The 17,270-nt window shown below is 40.6% G+C and overlaps 2 protein-coding genes across 6 annotated transcripts; one reads left to right on the top strand and one right to left on the bottom strand.

The window, feature by feature from the left end:
- Positions 1-65: 65 nt before the first annotated feature.
- On the top strand, positions 66-16,327 carry LOC144022774 (galectin-3-binding protein A-like). 5 transcript variants are annotated; one of them, XM_077527888.1, is made up of 7 exons: positions 66-180; positions 2,179-2,285; positions 4,186-4,389; positions 4,789-4,923; positions 5,023-5,151; positions 6,976-7,163; positions 7,754-9,046. In XM_077527888.1, the coding sequence occupies exons 2-7, from the start codon at positions 2,201-2,203 to the stop codon at positions 8,840-8,842; spliced, it is 1,830 nt and encodes a 609-aa protein (XP_077384014.1). In that variant the 5' UTR covers positions 66-180; positions 2,179-2,200; the 3' UTR covers positions 8,843-9,046. The 5 variants fall into 5 exon arrangements, with proteins under 5 accessions (XP_077384014.1, XP_077383995.1, XP_077384029.1 ...); XM_077527869.1 differs by having other exon boundaries at positions 4,786-4,923; positions 7,754-9,043; XM_077527880.1 differs by having other exon boundaries at positions 104-996; positions 4,786-4,923; positions 7,754-9,044.
- On the bottom strand, positions 8,977-11,222 carry LOC144006040 (uncharacterized). The gene is made up of 4 exons (XM_077504670.1): positions 10,999-11,222; positions 10,125-10,202; positions 9,965-10,045; positions 8,977-9,245 (listed from the first exon to the last, which is right to left on the bottom strand). The coding sequence occupies exons 1-4, from the start codon at positions 11,159-11,161 to the stop codon at positions 8,977-8,979; spliced, it is 591 nt and encodes a 196-aa protein (XP_077360796.1). The 5' UTR covers positions 11,162-11,222.
- Positions 16,328-17,270: the final 943 nt, after the last annotated feature.

The following is a 17,270-nucleotide window of genomic DNA, read 5'->3' as shown; positions in this document are numbered from 1 at the left end:
ACCCATTCCAATGTCCTTGTTTGCGCTGACAACAGTTGCGCAACATCCTTTTTTTTTTTTTTTTTTTTTTTTTTCTTTTCTCTGCCAAAATAAACTTAAGGAAAGCTGTAGTGGGATGTTTTAGTAGAAGTTTGGAAGGAGAAGCACAGAAGTTTGCTTTTAAAATACACACAGGAGCAGGTAACATGATTTTAAATAATGTACCGTTTGTCTGTTTGTCAGCCGTGGGGAAATCCAGTCACACGACTTGACTCGAGTCCTCGACCTTGGACGTGCTTGGCTCAAATGTATCGTCAGTCTAGCAGCATTATTGCCCACGTGTATTTGGCCATTTTTTGGAGTCTAATTGCCTCGATTCAAACTTTGCGGATATGACATGGATTACTTCGGAATCAACACAAAGAAAAGTGACTTTTTTTTTTTTTTTCAGTAAGAGGACCAAATTACTTCTTTATCCAACATAATGAGGACATTTTTGCCGGCCCTCAAAACTCAAGACCTCTTTTTGAGAGTCAAGACTGGTTTTAGAGTTTAGGTTTGAATTGGGTTATGGTTGGGGTTAGGGTTAGGCAATCAGTTGAGATGGTTAGGGGAAGGGCCTAGGAAATGCATGCCAATGGATGTCCTCACAATGATGTATGTACAAGTATTTGTGTGTGTGTTATGTTTGGCAGTAAACGACGACATGGGCAATTACACTATTGGGCTATTGTAAAAGACTGCTTTGACTTGGTATTCTGGAAACTCAAATTGACTTTGACTAGAACTACACGACTAGTCATGCCTGTCTAAACTTGAAAGTCTACATTTTTGGTGTCATTTGTTCTTGAACCCCCACCCCACCCCTTTGTGTGTATTGTGCACAAACCTGTCAAGCCTACAGTACTTGCCTAGACAATTGTAGTCTGACCAGAATTGTCCGAGCTAGTTGAGACCGAACTGATGAAGCCTGTTTGACAACAAAACCTGAGCAGTTGCAATTCATTCAGTGCTATGGTAAGAAAACAAAAACACATTTAAAATTTGTTAGTAAAACTCGTGTAAGTCGAGACTGAGGGAAGTGACTACAGTGTGACTGCTTCACCCAAGCAATGATGACTTCATGTGACTTGCTTGATTTTTGCCACAGTATCTTGGAAGTTGCTTATTACTTTTTATTATTAAATATTTTAATTATAAGCTAAGTAGGGCCCGACCGATATGCTTTTTTTTTTAGGCCGATACTGATTATTGGCAGAGAAAAATACCAATTACTGATTAATCTGCTGATTATTTCAAAATATATATAATTCCAATTCCTTTTTCAATGGGTGCCACTTACACACAAACCTTCACTATTAAGATTCTCTGCTTTGAATGACAAGTCCATATAAAAAACAAAAATTAAAAATCATGAAGTAGACAAGGTTATTGTATAGATTTATCTGTCAATAATAAACCATTCTTACTTGTTTACAACTGCTGCATTGACATTTTCTTTTATATATTTTTATCTTGTTTTATTTTCAGAAGTCTTGGGGCTTACTGGGCTAACCTGGGACCCCGGGGATTGTATTTCGGACTATGTCGTGGAAATATGGGTTAACAAACAACAACAAAAAATCTTTGGATGTTTGCATCCTTGAATTTCGAGAAAAGAAAGTCTTTAAATCCTTGACATATCAACTTTATTATATCATATAACTTGAAAGGACATTGACAAAATAAAAACAATAAGAGAGCAAAATAAGAATAGAATAAACTAAAATAATAGCAACTGAAAAAACATTAAGAACAAATACTGACTGTTCCGGTGCGTTTTAGCCTCTTAGGGGCAGTGTGGTTGCGTGCATCCATTGGGCTACATGCTTTAAGTGAGGACAGAAGAAAGATGCGATTGAATTCTATTCAAATAACTACTTTTTCACACATTGGGAGGAATTTGTGCTCTTGCGTGGTGTTATCTCAACCGTGGGTATGTGTTTCCACAAGATTTGTGTGTGGAGATTCGTTATTTGAAGGGGAAAAAAACTCCCAAAGTCGATGCTAACATCCTGTTAGCATTTGCTAACTTCCTGTTAGGGCTACGCTAGTGATGTTTTTTTTGTGTGTGTGTGTGTTTTGTTTTGTTTTTTCTAGTGGGCTCTAATTACAAGTGTTGCTATCACTCTTAAGATTTGTCTGTTTTTTTTGTGTTAGATTTCTACAAGGAGGTTTGAAAATGCTGCCACGTCGAAACTTCCTCACTCTGCGGATTCTGCTGCTTTTCAGCATCTCTGCAAGTGCTTTCAACTTTGAGTTCTTCAGTAAGTTGATCCAAACAAATGCAATGCTTGCATGTTGCAACAGCATCAGTGCTGGGCGGATTGATCCAAATATTGATAATATTGATACTAATGATTTTTTACTAAACCCCCACCCCCCCAGCCTGCATTTTGCCAAGCTTTGAGTGAGTGAGTGAGTGAGTGAGTGAGTGAGTGAGTGAGTGAGTGAGTGAGTGAGTGAGTGAGTGAGTGAGTGAGTGAAAAAAAATAAATCTGTGCGTGCTGTCAAGTTGCTGCGTGAGTGACGTCATGCAGCCGACAAATTCGCCAGGCCCCATTTGCGTCACGTCCCCCGCCACTCCGCGCTCTGCGATTGGCTGGAGGGGTAAACAACTGTCTGTCCACAGAAACGTCCCGCTGTTGACAAAACAAACACAAAATGGCAGAACACAGGCTGGGGGTGGGGGTTTAGGGAAAAATCACCGCCACATATTAACAGAAGCCCAGATGTGTAGATTGAGAAGGAGTTCATGGGTATACATCCTGTATTTATATAGTGCATTTTCCTGAGTGAAAACGGAAGACCGTGCCTTTTAACATAAAATGGCAACTGGTTTTGCGTGCTGTGCATTTTTTTAACAGCAATCATTTACGATAAAGTTTTATTTAAAAATAAAATAAAATAAAGACAGCCTTTTTGACTTAACTTAATAGTTTTTATATTAAAACAATAAATAAAACTCTTTCTTGATTTCAATGAACATAAATGGTCAACTGGTACTTAGTCTTTGTAGACTTCGCTGTGTGTATGTGTTTTTTGCTAGATACAGTACTCAGCATATATGAGTACATCCCCTTCAAAAAAAATTAAAGGTTTTATTCAATATTTCAATGAACATAAGAAAAATTTCCAAAATGATGTTTTATGTAAAATATTCACTTAACTCACAACATGAAAGTATGGTTGATAATAGAATGCATATATTAAAAAATATTCAGCTTAATCAAATTAACTAATGCAAAAAATGAATGCATCCCACAACAAAAACTACGACATCTATTTTCTATGACCTCCATGACTATTATGGATAGCAACATGTCTTCTAGGCCTGGAATTAACAAGGTGTCAGTCTTTTTCTTGCCGGTCTACTTATTTGTGCAAAATGTACTTTAATACATTTAAAACTACTTTTTTTCCCCTTTAATTAACAAATCTTGTTTGCAATGAATGGCCCAAATTTGTGGGGGCATTTTGTAGTAGAGTATCCCATAGAAAATATAAATTCTGAAAGGAACCTAATTGTGTTTTTACAAACCTGTTGGTTTATGCTGTGCACTGTAACTTTGTTGCCACTCGCCAGTATGGTGTTCAACCAACCTTAACATTTTATCTTTACCCGTCACAAACTCAACATAGGGACTGTATTTCCCAGTGTGAAAACACAAACGTTCCTTCCTTGATCTGTGTCCTTACACTTGAGACGTCAACATGCTAAAAACGTTCACTTGTCACTGTTGTCAAAGATAGACGATGATGATTGACACTGCAGTGGTACGTTTCGCCAGCTTTTTGTTTTATCACAAACTAACACATAAAGTTGTGACTAAAAGGGTTGCGGAATCCAGGTCCAGAAAGTAAAAACCCTGCCACAGATTGACTTGAGCCACAGGTGGTTCGAATCGGTGGAAATCAACGAGCTCGGTACAAGATGTCTTCTCCGGAGTTTGTGAACTCACAAATACCGCGAGAATTCATCTTGCGAGAGCAAGGTTACGAAACACTGACATAAAAATATATTTTATTTCATGATTAATTGTAATTAAAAAAAAAAAAAAAAGTTATCGATGTTGGTGATAGTAGTGGAGTGTTTACTTCGATATCCGTCCTTGCGGCGCACCCCCAAATGCAACTGTCTGAATATGTCTACACTGTGATTAACAGAGCAAACTCCAGTGGCTCGTGAAGGTGTCGTGAGACTCTCTGGCTCTGGGAGCTCCTGGGAGGGTCGCGTGGAGATCTACCACGATGGTCAGTGGGGAACCGTGTGCGATGACGGCTGGGACATGGCAGAGGCTCAAGTTGTGTGTCGACAACTCAACTTCCCAGGAGCCAGATCAGTCGTCATTGGGAAGAACTACGAACAAGGTAGTGTAGTGTAATTCATTTATTTGTCCACCAGAGGGGGAAGTAAACCCTTTGGTATTGTACAATGTATGGAAGCCCATTCCCGCCAGTCTTAAAAATAAAAATAAAATAAAAAATCACTGCCCGTTTCTACAGCAACAATGAGCACAAGAGATTTTTCTTCTTTCTTTCTTTATTTAATTTTTTTTTTTAAACTCATCTTAACCTGTTGTTCTCCCCTGAGGTCTTAGCACACTTCATAAATTTAAAAACTGCTTCAGAAGATCTGAAAAGAAAAAGAAACTCAAATGCAAGTCTCATGCAATGATGGTGTTACTATTTCTCCAATGACAGTATTTGAGAAATCACTGCACTGCCACCTTCCTTTCTTGTCACACATTATCTGCATACTTACAGCAGCATCAGGTCCTATTTGGCTGGATGAAGTCAAATGTGACGGCACAGAAATGAGTTTGTTTGCTTGCAATATGGAGAACTGGGGAGTGACCGACTGCACCCACAAAGAGGACGTGGGCGTTATTTGTCAACCACCAAGTAAGAACTCAACCAACCATGATTAAAAGAAGGGGGGGGAGACAAGTAACTCATTGGAAATAGGCAAAAAAAGGTCACTAATTACTCTCTTGATTCCAGACACAAATGGAACCATCTGGAATTTCCCACATTCGCTGGACCACAGTATCAGTCTGTCAGATGATCTGGGCAGCCTGTTCGACAGTAGAACAGGTTGCAACTTCCTTATCGTGGTCCAAAGCTCCACGGGTAACGAAGATGACGACAAGGCCCTGGTGAGCACCATTTGTGTGCACGAAGCCATCCTTTCTCAATTCCCCCACTTTAACATGTCAGAGGGGGTGACGGTCAACGTTAGCCTGGCTTGTCAGCCTTATGTCAACTCCTTTGTTAGGTACAGTAAACACCCCGCAAATTCCCAGTTCTGCTTCACGCATATTCCCCTGCAGTTGTGCCTTGTGATATGAGTGACCCGACTTAGTTTTTTAAGATACAAGCTATCGCTTGGTCTATGTTTTGCTTTGACTTGGGATATAGGGCGCTTTACGGTGACAGTGAACTCAACACAATTCACTTTGTTTATAAGCACCACTTTGGCAAATAGTGAACAGTTCTTTCACAAATGTGGCCTCAAGCTGTTTGAAACTGCTCTTCAACTAGGAGGAGTATTAAACTACAAATAGAAATCAAGGAAAATTACAACATTGTCTCTTTAAAGCAACCACGTGCTTAGCCTTTCAGTCTGCTAACTGAATGTTAACACAATATCATGTCAAGGAATTCAGTTAGTGAGAAGCGTCAACAGTATCCGTCAGTCTGATTTATACTGCCCCCAAGTGGCAATTACGGGTACACCAGTAATAGTAGCACAAAAAGTTTATAATTTACGTCATTACTGTATGGTTTTATAGTGTTGCCCTTCCAAAAAAAATAGTATACTTTAAGTACAAAATAGAGTATACTTAAGTATACCTACATTTATTTTTCAAGTTTACTTATTCTTGTACTAAAAGTAAACTTTAAGTAAACTCCTTGGGACTAAATTGGCCCATTTTAGTACACTTGAAAATATACTTTAAGTTTATTAGAAAGTATATTAATAAGTATACTTAAGCATACTTTCAAGTATACATTATAGTATATTTAAGTACACTATTCAGTATACTTAAATATACTTGAAACTATACTTTGTAGTATACTTATGTCCACAGGTAAAATGTAAAGCAAAAAACCCAGTGATGAATTGACAGGGATCGAACCGGCGAACTCTTGTGCCAAAGGGAACAATCTTAACCACTAAATAAATTTAACCTATATTTTCGGTCTGTTACTGACAGTGAATGCCTTCTACGTATATACCAGTGGCGATCCGTCATAGCAAGCTATGGGGTATATGCCACGGAAGAGGCGGGACTGATTTTGCACAAGAGTTTGTTTCCGGTTCCTGTTGTGACGTAATTGGCCGCGTCCCAAAACTAACGACACGACCTTAGACACCTGAACGCGCAATGGGGTATATGGTAATAGACTTCCGGTGGAAAAAGTCAATCAGAGAGAAAAAAAAGGTAAAAATGAAAAAAGTAAATAAATATAAGCATATGCATAAAACAACCATATAGGTCGCTTGCACATCGTAATGCATCATGGGAGTTTTTACTACGGGCGCCATGCTGGTTGGCTCGCCTGTTCACAAGAAGGTGTGAACCTAAAGGCGCTTTCACACCAAAAAGCCCATGAACTTTGAGTTCATGGTAGAGTCAGTTCCGGGTCCGAAGAACTTGTGAGCGGCCCACGAGTTTGCGTTCACACAGCATGAAAGCGGGCAAGGTAGCTTATTCAAATGGAGCAAGGTAGCTTATTCAAATGAGACTGATGACGTAAGTCAGGGGAGGGAAAAAAAAAAGCACTACCCCGCCTGTCCAGCAAGTGGCGGTACCGGTAAAACTGAATGACAAACAAGCAGGGTGACGTTGAAAAACGCGACCTTTGACCCTCCATCGCCATTTGTTGTGATACAAGGCGGCATGATGGAGCATTATCATCTTTTTCTCTTCCTTGTCATGTTGTACAAAGTTGCGGTTGCAACTATTAGAACGTCAAGGGAAAGGTTGATGACAGCCATGAGGACCTGCCGTACCTCAGCAAGACGAGAAATGGGTAGAATTCGCTCACGCCTCGTGGAAAGACGTTCAAACCTGCAAACACGAAGACGCTTACTCCTGCAAGCGCGAAAACTCCTGCAAGTACGAAGACGTGCACTGGTAAGGCTTAAACACACAATTATACGGAATTTATTTCACATTGGTAACTTGTAACATAATGTGATTAAAGTGAAGCGTGTTTCCGCGCGCGTCGGTCTTGTTTGTGGATATCTTGCCGTGACGCGCGCTTTCATGAACTCTGCAATCGCTGGAAACTGGTGTTTCCAGCCTAGTTATCGTGCAATTCACGGCAAAATAGGGCTTGATGGCGATTTGCTGTTCACGTTAAATGTACGCTTCGTAATTCATAATATCGTTGGAGCTGGATGTATTGTTAGTCTGTCCACGTGTTTTTTTCTTTAAAAAGAAAAAAAAAAAAAAGACCGATCCAAAGTGTTGAAATGGCTTGCTTTCTTTGACAATGCACAAATGATAGGACAGACGTGCCGGGATTTAGGGAAAAGTTATTAATTTGGGAAGTTTTAGATTGCCACCTCAAGCTAGTGGTTTATTATAGGGCCACACATATAGGTGCATATTCCGCTATTTTAAGATATTCTGGTATCATGTCAATCACGAGGTTGTTGCACAAAAGTAATTAATGTAGAGATTAATTTAGCATTCATTAATTTGTTGTGTTTCTGTTTCAGATTTGCCACTTCTACCAGTCTGGGTGTGTTCCGCGCAGGGTGTGGAAGAACATCAGAACCTCTGACTGGTGGGACGCTGTAGTTTCAACCTACGATGATGGCAAATGGATGAAAGACTTTCGTGTTTCCAAGGACACATTCGAGTACCTCTGTTACCGTCTTGGACCCGAACTGGAGAAGAGTGACACCAACTATCGTCTTTGTGTTCCACTGCGAAAGAGAGTTGCTGTAGCTCTGTGGAAACTTGCCACCAATAATGAGTATAGGAGCATCTCACATTTGTTTGGCATCGGCATTTCTACAGTGTGCCATTGTGTGCATAACTTCTGCACTGCGGTCGAGAAGGTGCTTTTGGCAGAGGTCATACGGTTGCCCTGCAAAAACAAATTAGAAGACATGGCAGCACATTTTCAGACAAAATGGGGGCTGCCACAGTGTGTGGGTGCGATAGATGGATCCCACATTCCCATTATTCGACCAGAAGAGTACCACACTGAATACTTTAACCGCAAAGGCTGGCACTCCATCATCCTGCAGGCTGTGGTGGATGCAAAGGGGCTCTTTTGGAATGTTTTTGTTGGTGCTGGGAGCCTGCATGATGCTAGAGTGCTCCGCTTGTCTGGGCTATGGGATCTGGTGGACAGAGGTTTGCTACACTCTCAAGAAACAAAAAACATACATGGACACAACGTTGGGTATTACCTGCTCGGTGATGCTGCCTATCCACTTAAGAGCTGGCTGCTGAAGCCGTTCAATGACAACGGCAGACTGACCATGCAGCAGTTAATTTACAACAACAAGACAAGCAGAGCCCGAATCACCGTGGAACACGCATTTGGTAGATTAAAGGGCAGGTGGCGATGTTTGTTAAATCGCAATGACTGTCAACTGGACAAAGTAAAGTCTATGGTCATAACTTGTTGTGTTTTACACAATTTGTGTGAACAGAACGGGGATGATTTTTTGGGAGAATGGGAGGACAGTGCTATTGTCCCGCAGCAGCCTGATGGTACTGAGTCTGCAATAGTGGAAACTGAGGGGGTGCATGCCCGTGCAGCAATTCTGAAGTTTTTAAATACATCATTGTAAAGGAATTGTGTGTTTGCATTACTGTTTTGTTGTTTTTGAAATAAAAAAATATTAAAAAGAATTCATTGAGCGTAAGTTTTTATTTGTGTGAAAAAAACAGAACAAAAACTCTGATATGAAATCGAAAGTATTTATTACTTTGGCATTTGGCTCATTGTGTCAACAAATCTGTTTAAGACTGCCAGGAAGCCCATTTGGAAGTCTCTGTCATGCCTCTGGTTTTGTTCAATCAGCTCACGTGCCAGCTGTTGATCTTCCTTGCGTTCCTGGCGTCTGAGCTCAAGGTCCTCCTTGTGCAACCTCACTTCTTCGAGGAACATCGCTCTCGTGGCCTCCCTGTTCTTTTCGTCAAATTCGCGCAGGTAATCCAAAAACAGGTGGTCTCGGTCCCGTTTGCGCTTACCTGTAGGGATGTAAATGTACAATGAGTGAGTGACAAAAAAACAAGGTGCAGGTGCCCTTAAATTATTATTTATTATAAATTATGTGAATATAGGTTTAACGTATAATTGGATTTGAACCATTGCAATAATAGAAGGGCTGGGTATAATACTAATGTCCTAAATCAATGTGACTTTGATTCACAAGAGCTAAATTCCAAATTGATTCCAATATTTTTGATTCAATTCAAAAGATTAATATACATCAACCATCATTTCTCAAATATGAAGGACCTGATCAAAAAGGCCACAATCATTAAATTCCAAATGAAATTATGCAGAGGCAGTATCTGCTGACATGATTTGAGTTGACTTTTGTTCATGGCTGTAGTGTGACTATAATCATGAGCAAACATAACAATTTGTTATTCAATAATTGTAACTGGGAAAAATGCCACGGAGGAGGCGGGCCGTCCATTTTGTGAAGGTAAGAAATTTGAAACTTATGTGAAAAGTGACTTTCACAAAAACACCAATATCCAAAAAATTTATACTGTGCACACAAAGAACATTTAGGCATTTAAATTATGTAATGACTTTCTGGGGAAAATATATGTTAAAATAATATCTTTATGAATCTATCAGTCTCTGAAAAGGAAAACGATTTTTTATTTTTTTGTGTAAAACCCAGACTTAACAGAAGTGCTATATTTTAAAGTGTGTGATTTTACTGGACATTTACCTGGACGGGGGAGCAAGGCAGAAGACTCAGGAACAGCTCTGCTGATTCTGCTCGTAGGAATGTTCACTTCATCATTTGAAGCTGTATCAACATCATGTACATCCAATGAGTAACAGTAAATAATTTCGATGAGCTTCAAGTTACATGACTTCGAACTTACTGGAAGTTGACAGAGGGGCGCAGTTTCTGCTTGTGGATGGACCATCCTCGCTTATCCCTTCCAACGCCTTGACTGAAACTGTCTCAACAGAGTCATGCAATGAGCAAGCTTGCACAGTGCAATGATTTAGGTGAGGGGAAAACACGCCACTCACATTATATCCTTCCATTTTTCATTGCCACAGAACAGAATATGCCACACTACATTGCCAAATATGGCGGCATGTACAAGCTTTTTTAGGCAGCAATACACACTGGCGTATCTAACGAAGTAAAATTAATCGTGAGTGGTGTGTTGTTTTATTAATTTTATATGGAGCTTTTGAAGTTACATGAAATTAAATGAAATATACCAGGAAATTCTCGCGCGATTCATGGCAAAGTAGCGCTGGTATCGAGGTGAAGGTCACGGCAAAATATCCATTTCGAGTCATTCTTCTTACGTTTCCGTTTCCCTAGAACTATATACGAGCTGTTAGGTGATGAGACAAGTTAAAACTCTTTAGTCGCGTTGTATACAGAGCCTTCGCTTAAGGGGGGAAAAAAAACCGAAGTGGTTGTTTTGCTTTTAACCGTGCATATCATGCCTGGTTTCCACACGTCCTTTGCACGGAGCTTTCCAATTTCGTCATCACTGAAAGCAGGGCTATTTCGGCATTAGCTGCCTACAATACAATTCATTTACTAGGTTAATTGATTTAGGAATGATTTCACAACATTACATAGGTTCGGAGGTGGATACGTGACTTTGCCAAGCTTAAGCCATGCTACGCTAACAGCTTAGTGCTAGCGCGGTGTAAAAGCAACGTTGCGACCGCGCAGCGACCTAAACGAATATATAAATACAAAGTGTTCATGAGGCAATTCTGTCTTACCTTGGTGTGTTAGCGAGTCTGTTGGTGACGAATCCTCGCCCACTGCCGTGTCCTCGCACATGGTTTCCAGCATTGCAATTGCAGAGTCCTTAGTTTTGTAAATGCTCAGGAGAGCCTGCACTTCTTCGTCCGTCCACCTATCGGTTTTTTTAAATCCTTCCATTGCCAAAACGTTTGGGGGGGAAAAATCGTCGCGCTCTATGGCAGTGTATAGTAAAAAAGAAATGGCGGCTTTACCGCGAAAAACTCACTTATCCAAAACAACACACCTCCTCGTCCAGTCAACCAATCATGACACACTTCACAACACGCCCCAACCTTTTGTTGTTCAGGGTACACCCAAATACCCTCCTCAGGCCTAGGAACTTAGGTAGTACCGTTTCGTGTGAACGCAAACTTTGGACAAACTCCCCCGGAACATAGGGAAGTTCCTTCATAAGTTCCTGTGGTGTGAAAGCGCGAGTTACACGGTAGAGCTAATCAACCTGATGTCATTTTCGCAGTATTTTCACGATTTACCGGAAGATCAAAAACAACGATACAGGCAGAAGGTGTCTCTGTGTGGCGGGATTGATCCTAATTACGTCCTGACCAAGGGTGATTTTTTTTTGACGGAGAAAGCTTGCTGGCCAAATGTGACATCTCTGGACATCTTTCACTACCTCGTGTTGACAACATGCTCCATAACACGCCAACAAATCCCTGGAGGCTTACAATTATTTTGTAAGCGGGTGGATACAGAGTGTAAACTTTAACATCGCATCAGAAGAAACGGTTGTTGCACGTAAGTAAACCACATGGTGTTGGTAATTCTGCACACACAAATATTGTTGATTTGTTCTCAGGCTTCCTGTTATCATTGTGTTTACCTGATGTGGTTTTTCTAACAATTTTATAACTGGCAAATATGGCAGAGCATATAAGAATAAAAAGTAACTGTATGCACAGCCTCCCCGTGGCTTAATTAAATTTAATGCTACCCTTTCACTAGTTACATGTTACTTAATCAACTTATTATAAATGGTTAAGGTTAACCACTCTCAGAGGACGTATTTTTAGTTTCAGTTTCCAGTACAATAAAACGTGTTCATGGTAACTACTGAGCATACTGACAGCTTTTCTTATGATCTCACGGTAAAGGAGGCTGTCACAACACCCAATTTCTGTCTGGTGCCGGATGGCAACAATTCCCATCACTTGTCACGACAACACCAATATTATTACCAGGTATGTATGGCTTTACTTTTTGTAGTTTCTTATTTAATTCTATGTTTCATATTTTCATTACAATGTTTGTAATATTTTCAGATTCAGGCACAGATGAGTTTAACTGGACGGGACTTCTGCGACTTTGTGGTGCGGACAAAGTGTGATATTTACATTGAGCGAGTCCACCCAGATCGCTCGTTTTGGCCAGCTGGAAAAGCCAGAGTTTTTTTTTTATTATCCAAAAAGCCCTCCTTACCTGAACTGCTCGGGAGAGCATTTACTAGATCAGCAGTGGACTTCCAGTGTTCCTGCTCAGCCGCTGTCACCTACCACTTGCTCATGTACTTCAAAGACGCGGAGTAAAGTAGTTTTTTTGTGCTGCAGCAGATTGTAAAATCAAATGATATCACTTGAAGTGTGCCAATCAAGACTGCCAAAAGGACAGTGGTTTTGTGACAAGTGTGAAACAAGGATTATTGGGAAAACTGTAACACAGTACTGGTACTTGTCTTACATTAAACAAATTTAAAAGAGAGCAACTTTTTCCGCTGTACATAGCATAAAACAGACAACAAACGTGATACGTGTTTGAACGAATCGCTGGGTGACCTCCATTTACGTAGTGATTCGGTCTAACACGTATCTATCACGTTTGTTGTCTGCGTTTAAAATGGCACATTGTTGCTGCATCGTTGGCTGTTCGAACAAAGCCAAGGGGGAAAATTTGGGGGGACTTCGGGGGGAAAAAAAACTCTGGCTTTTCCAGCTGGCCAAAACGAGCGATCTGGGTGGACTCGCTCAATGTAAATATCACACTTTGTCCGCACCACAAAGTCGCAGAAGTCCCGTCCAGTTAAACTCATCTGTGCCTGAATCTGAAAATATTACAAACATTGTAATGAAAATATGAAACATAGAATTAAATAAGAAACTACAAAAAGTAAAGCCATACATACCTGGTAATAATATTGGTGTTGTCGTGACAAGTGATGGGAATTGTTGCCATCTGGCACCAGACAGAAATTGGGTGTTGTGACAGCCTCCTTAACCGTGAGATCATAAGAAAAGCTGTCAGTATGCTCAGTAGTTACCATGAACACGTTTTATTGTACTGGAAACTGAAACTAAAAATACGTCCTCTGAGAGTGGTTAACCTTAACCATTTATAATAAGTTGATTAAGTAACATGTAACTAGTGAAAGGGTAGCATTACATTTAATTAAGCCACGGGGAGGCTGTACATAGTTACTTTTTATTCTTATATTAAATACTGCCATATTTGCCTGTTATAAAATTGTTAGAAAAACCACATCAGGTAAACACAATGATAACAGGAAGCCTGAGAACAAATCAACATTTTTGTGTGCAGAATTACCAACACCATGTGGTTTACTTACGTGCAACAGCAACAGTTTCTTCTGATGCGATGTTAAAGTTTACACTCTGTATCCACCCGCTTACAAAATAATTGTAAGCCTCCAGGGATTTGTTGGCGTGTTATGGAGCATGTTGTCAACACGAGGTAGTGAAAGATGTCCAGAGATGTCAAATTTGGCCAGCAAGCTTTCTCCGTCAAAAAAAAAATCACCCTTGGTCAGGACGTAATTAGGATCAATCCCGCCACACAGAGACACCTTCTTCAACTCAAGTATACTTAAATATACTTCTTTTTGGTAAGTGTGTGTGTCCTCATTCAATGAACAGAATAAATTCAACTTGTATCTCAAGGCACCACTGTAACCTATCTTGAAGCAAAAGTGGTAATGGGTTTGTTCCCAAAAACTGAATGTTGTTTTTTTTTTTTTTAATTTCTTGAAGATACCTCTACACCCGCAAAATGGACGTGAGCGCTTTCTCGGCGCAGTGCCTCCACCACATGGCGTCCCAATTTGAGCTGAAGCAACTGAGGGAGGACATTGGTCGCCTGTTCACCCAAATCCTCCCAGATGATTCTTCCTTTCAAACCCCGTTGTTGCTTCTTCAGTATGCCACACAAAATGGAGATCACATCCTGCGGGAGAACTGCATGCAATATCTGGCCTGGAATTTCCACAAGTTTACTCAGTCCCCGGCTTGGCTCAGCCTCTCCTGGGAAGTCCTTGGAGTGCTCCTGTCCCGTTCGGATCTGGTGGTGCCAGATGAATATTTTGTGCTTCAGACCGTGGAGAGCCTGATAGAGGAGACGGGCAACAGGTCCACGTCGGAAGCCCAGGCTGAGCTACTTAACCGTGTCCGCTTCCCCATGATCCCTGCAGAGAAGCTGTACGAGCTGGAGGCCAACTCCTCCCTTTATGGCATTCATAAGAATGTGTATCAGGAGAAGATGTTGAAAGCGTTGCAGTTTAACATGCAGCTCTTCAACGAATTTGCCTCTCACCCAAAATTCAGCCGAGATGACCAATACCAGCCCAGGATGTACACCGCCGAGCTGTGGAGCGTGGTGATTAACGCTACAAGAAAGGCAACTGCAGAGGGTTATGGAAATTCACACAGAGGCGGAAATCCGTACTACAATGTCTATGTCGGTCATATCCAACAAACGTTATCCAAAACCTTCAGCACACGTCGTCACGGAAGCATGCTGTTTAATAAGGACAGCCTCTTGCATTGGGAGGCGATTGTCTTCGAGACCCAAAGTGAGTGTTCTGCCCGAGGTCAGATTTGTGAGTCGGTCCCCGCTGCTGCGCTGCTACGCCAAAACTTCATCCATCAGGACGACATCGTCTACCATAACCAGCTCATCGTGATGTGTCAGGATAAGTACGTGTGTCAGGTTCAGAAGTTCAAAAATGACATGGCATACGTTGCCGTCAATGGTACCAAAGTTCCGGCATACCCGTGCCCCGGTGAAAAGTACGTGTACCAGTTTGTCGTGAGGCCAGAGTACATCTGAACCACCAATAAACAAATGGCATTCATGTGTTGTGTTTTCATTTTTCGATAATCAAATTCAAGGATTTTCTGGGATCAAAGGCGGGGCTATTCTGATGTTGAGCCCGTATACTGTATGTACGCAATGCAACTACTGGCTGAAACATATTTTTTTAAATGACACATGGTGCCATGAGCTTGGACTTTTAATTGAGCTGTCAATTTTTTGCTTTGACTTGCGATTGCAAACCAGATATGAACATGAAATTCATAAATGTTCTTCACAAAACAAAAAACAACCACACAGCCACCAAAAGGCATTTTAGGACAAAATCACCACCAGACATTAAGAGAAGCCCAGAGCTGTAAATTGATAAGTAGTTTGTTTAAATCCTGTATTTAAAAAGTGCCTTTTCCTGAGGGAAAACGGCAGACTGGGCCTTTAATGGATTAAACTGAAATTGAACTAAAATTACTGAAGAACTAAAATCAATTAAGCAACACTATTAAACTTGTACAAAATGAAAAAGTCGAGGTGCAACAACTGACAACTCATCTGTTAGCAAATTAATTTATTTTTGATCATCAATGAAGTACTTCACTTTTTTAAATTTAAAGCTGGCATAATGGTCAGAATTTCAGCTTTTCAATAGAGATCAAATTTCTGTAGTACTCCATCGAAGTGGACACTTATCTTTGCTTTTACTTTTGAAAAAAAAATAATTGCCAAATTTCTGACATGTAACAGACCAAACCAGAAACTGAATCAATTTGTGCATTTTATTTACTTTCAATTTTAAATGTCATGTTTTTGAATACATGAATGAAATCAATTTTCTCTAACTCATAGCCAATCAATATAACAGATTACCATAATTTCAAGACCATAAACCGCGACTTTTGTCACACGCTTTCAACCCTGCGGCTTATACAATGATGCGGCTAATGTATGCATTTTTTTCGAACAGCCGCCAGGGGTGCTCAAGCAGACAAGGTAAGAGTGAGACAGGTGGAATATATATGTCAAGGAAGCAAGTTTAATGTAACTTTGCGTTTTGTGCATGAATAAAATTACCATGAACAGACCCGCATCATGGAAAACACAAGTCTCAGTCTCAGTAAATTTTACCGGTATGTTATTTTTAACCAGCCCTGTTAGTTACTACCGTATTGCTGCTGTGTTACTGCCGCGTCACAGGCACTGTTTGGAAAGAAAAGTTAAGGTATATTATTAAAACTTTGAAAACTCTTTGTGTACCGTCTTTCTTTGTAAATATCTCATGTTTCAATGTGGGCACATGCGGCTTATACAGACACGGCTGCAGAAAGAAAGTACAGAGAGGCTTTTGATTTTTTTTTTTGGGGGGGGGCACACTTCTTCACCCTCAATCTAATGTTCTTCAGGCTGAACAGTGGCATTGTGGCAATGCGAAAAGCGCTCAGAAATATTTGTCACGTAAAAGCGACAGTTCATCATGAAATCTAAAAGACAATCAGAAATCAATGGTGTAGTTCTGTGTGCATTTATTCAACTCAAGTTCATTAGCAACGAAGCCCAACGCCATTTCTGCAGGCGACTTTGTGCCCCTCGGTTGTGCGTTCGCAACCCGGACCGGAACCAAACTCATGTGCAAAATCCCGTAAGTCATAAGTCCCGCCTCTTCCGTGGAATATACCCCATTGACATGACTGATAGGGAGGACAGATTGGCGAGTCCTCACAAAACAGCTTCAAACCCAGGGCGGGCCCGGCCCCCTAATGCCCACCCATGCTGCCGGGTCCAGGCTTATAGTCAGGTGCGGCTTATGTACAAAACGCTTTTGCCTTTAGAAATCTACTGGGTGCGGCTTATAATCAGTTGTGCTCTATAGTCCGGAAATTACAGAAATCAAATATTAGTTACAGCTCCTAACTAAAATGAGCCCTGCTCAATGTTAAATACAGTGGACCTTAATTTAATCCATGAATATTAAACTCCCAACCAAACATCTTTGCAGTTTCTGTAGGCCCTACCACTCACAAAAAATAATACACCTTAATTGCCGACATTGAAAGCCTTGTGTTAACGGTTCGGATGCAGTATTGAACTTAAAACATGTTTTGTAGTCCAAGAGTGGATTAACACCAACAGGTTATTCAAAAAGAGTCAACTAAATTACAACACTGCATTTGTTTAAGTTAGTGGAAACTGA

The sequence above is a fragment of the Festucalex cinctus genome, chromosome 1, assembly GCF_051991245.1.
Source record: "Festucalex cinctus isolate MCC-2025b chromosome 1, RoL_Fcin_1.0, whole genome shotgun sequence".
In the NCBI taxonomy this organism is placed as follows: domain Eukaryota; kingdom Metazoa; phylum Chordata; class Actinopteri; order Syngnathiformes; family Syngnathidae; genus Festucalex; species Festucalex cinctus.
This window is presented reverse-complemented; position numbering and strand designations above follow the sequence as displayed.

Excerpts from the sequence above, each read along its gene's own strand:
- LOC144022774 (XM_077527880.1), top strand. The coding sequence starts at position 2,201 with ATGCTGCCACGTCGAAACTTCCTCACTCTGCGGATTCTGCTGCTTTTC. Across the intron at positions 2,286-4,185 it reads TTTCAACTTTGAGTTCTTCA|AGCAAACTCCAGTGGCTCGT; the intron begins GTAAGTTGATCC and ends TGTGATTAACAG. Across the intron at positions 4,390-4,785 it reads TGGGAAGAACTACGAACAAG|CAGCATCAGGTCCTATTTGG; the intron begins GTAGTGTAGTGT and ends GCATACTTACAG.
- LOC144006040 (XM_077504670.1), bottom strand. The coding sequence starts at position 11,161 with ATGGAAGGATTTAAAAAAACCGATAGGTGGACGGACGAAGAAGTGCAG. Across the intron at positions 10,203-10,998 it reads AGACTCGCTAACACACCAAG|TTTCAGTCAAGGCGTTGGAA; the intron begins GTAAGACAGAAT and ends CTGTTGAGACAG. Across the intron at positions 10,046-10,124 it reads CGCCCCTCTGTCAACTTCCA|CTTCAAATGATGAAGTGAAC; the intron begins GTAAGTTCGAAG and ends ATGTTGATACAG.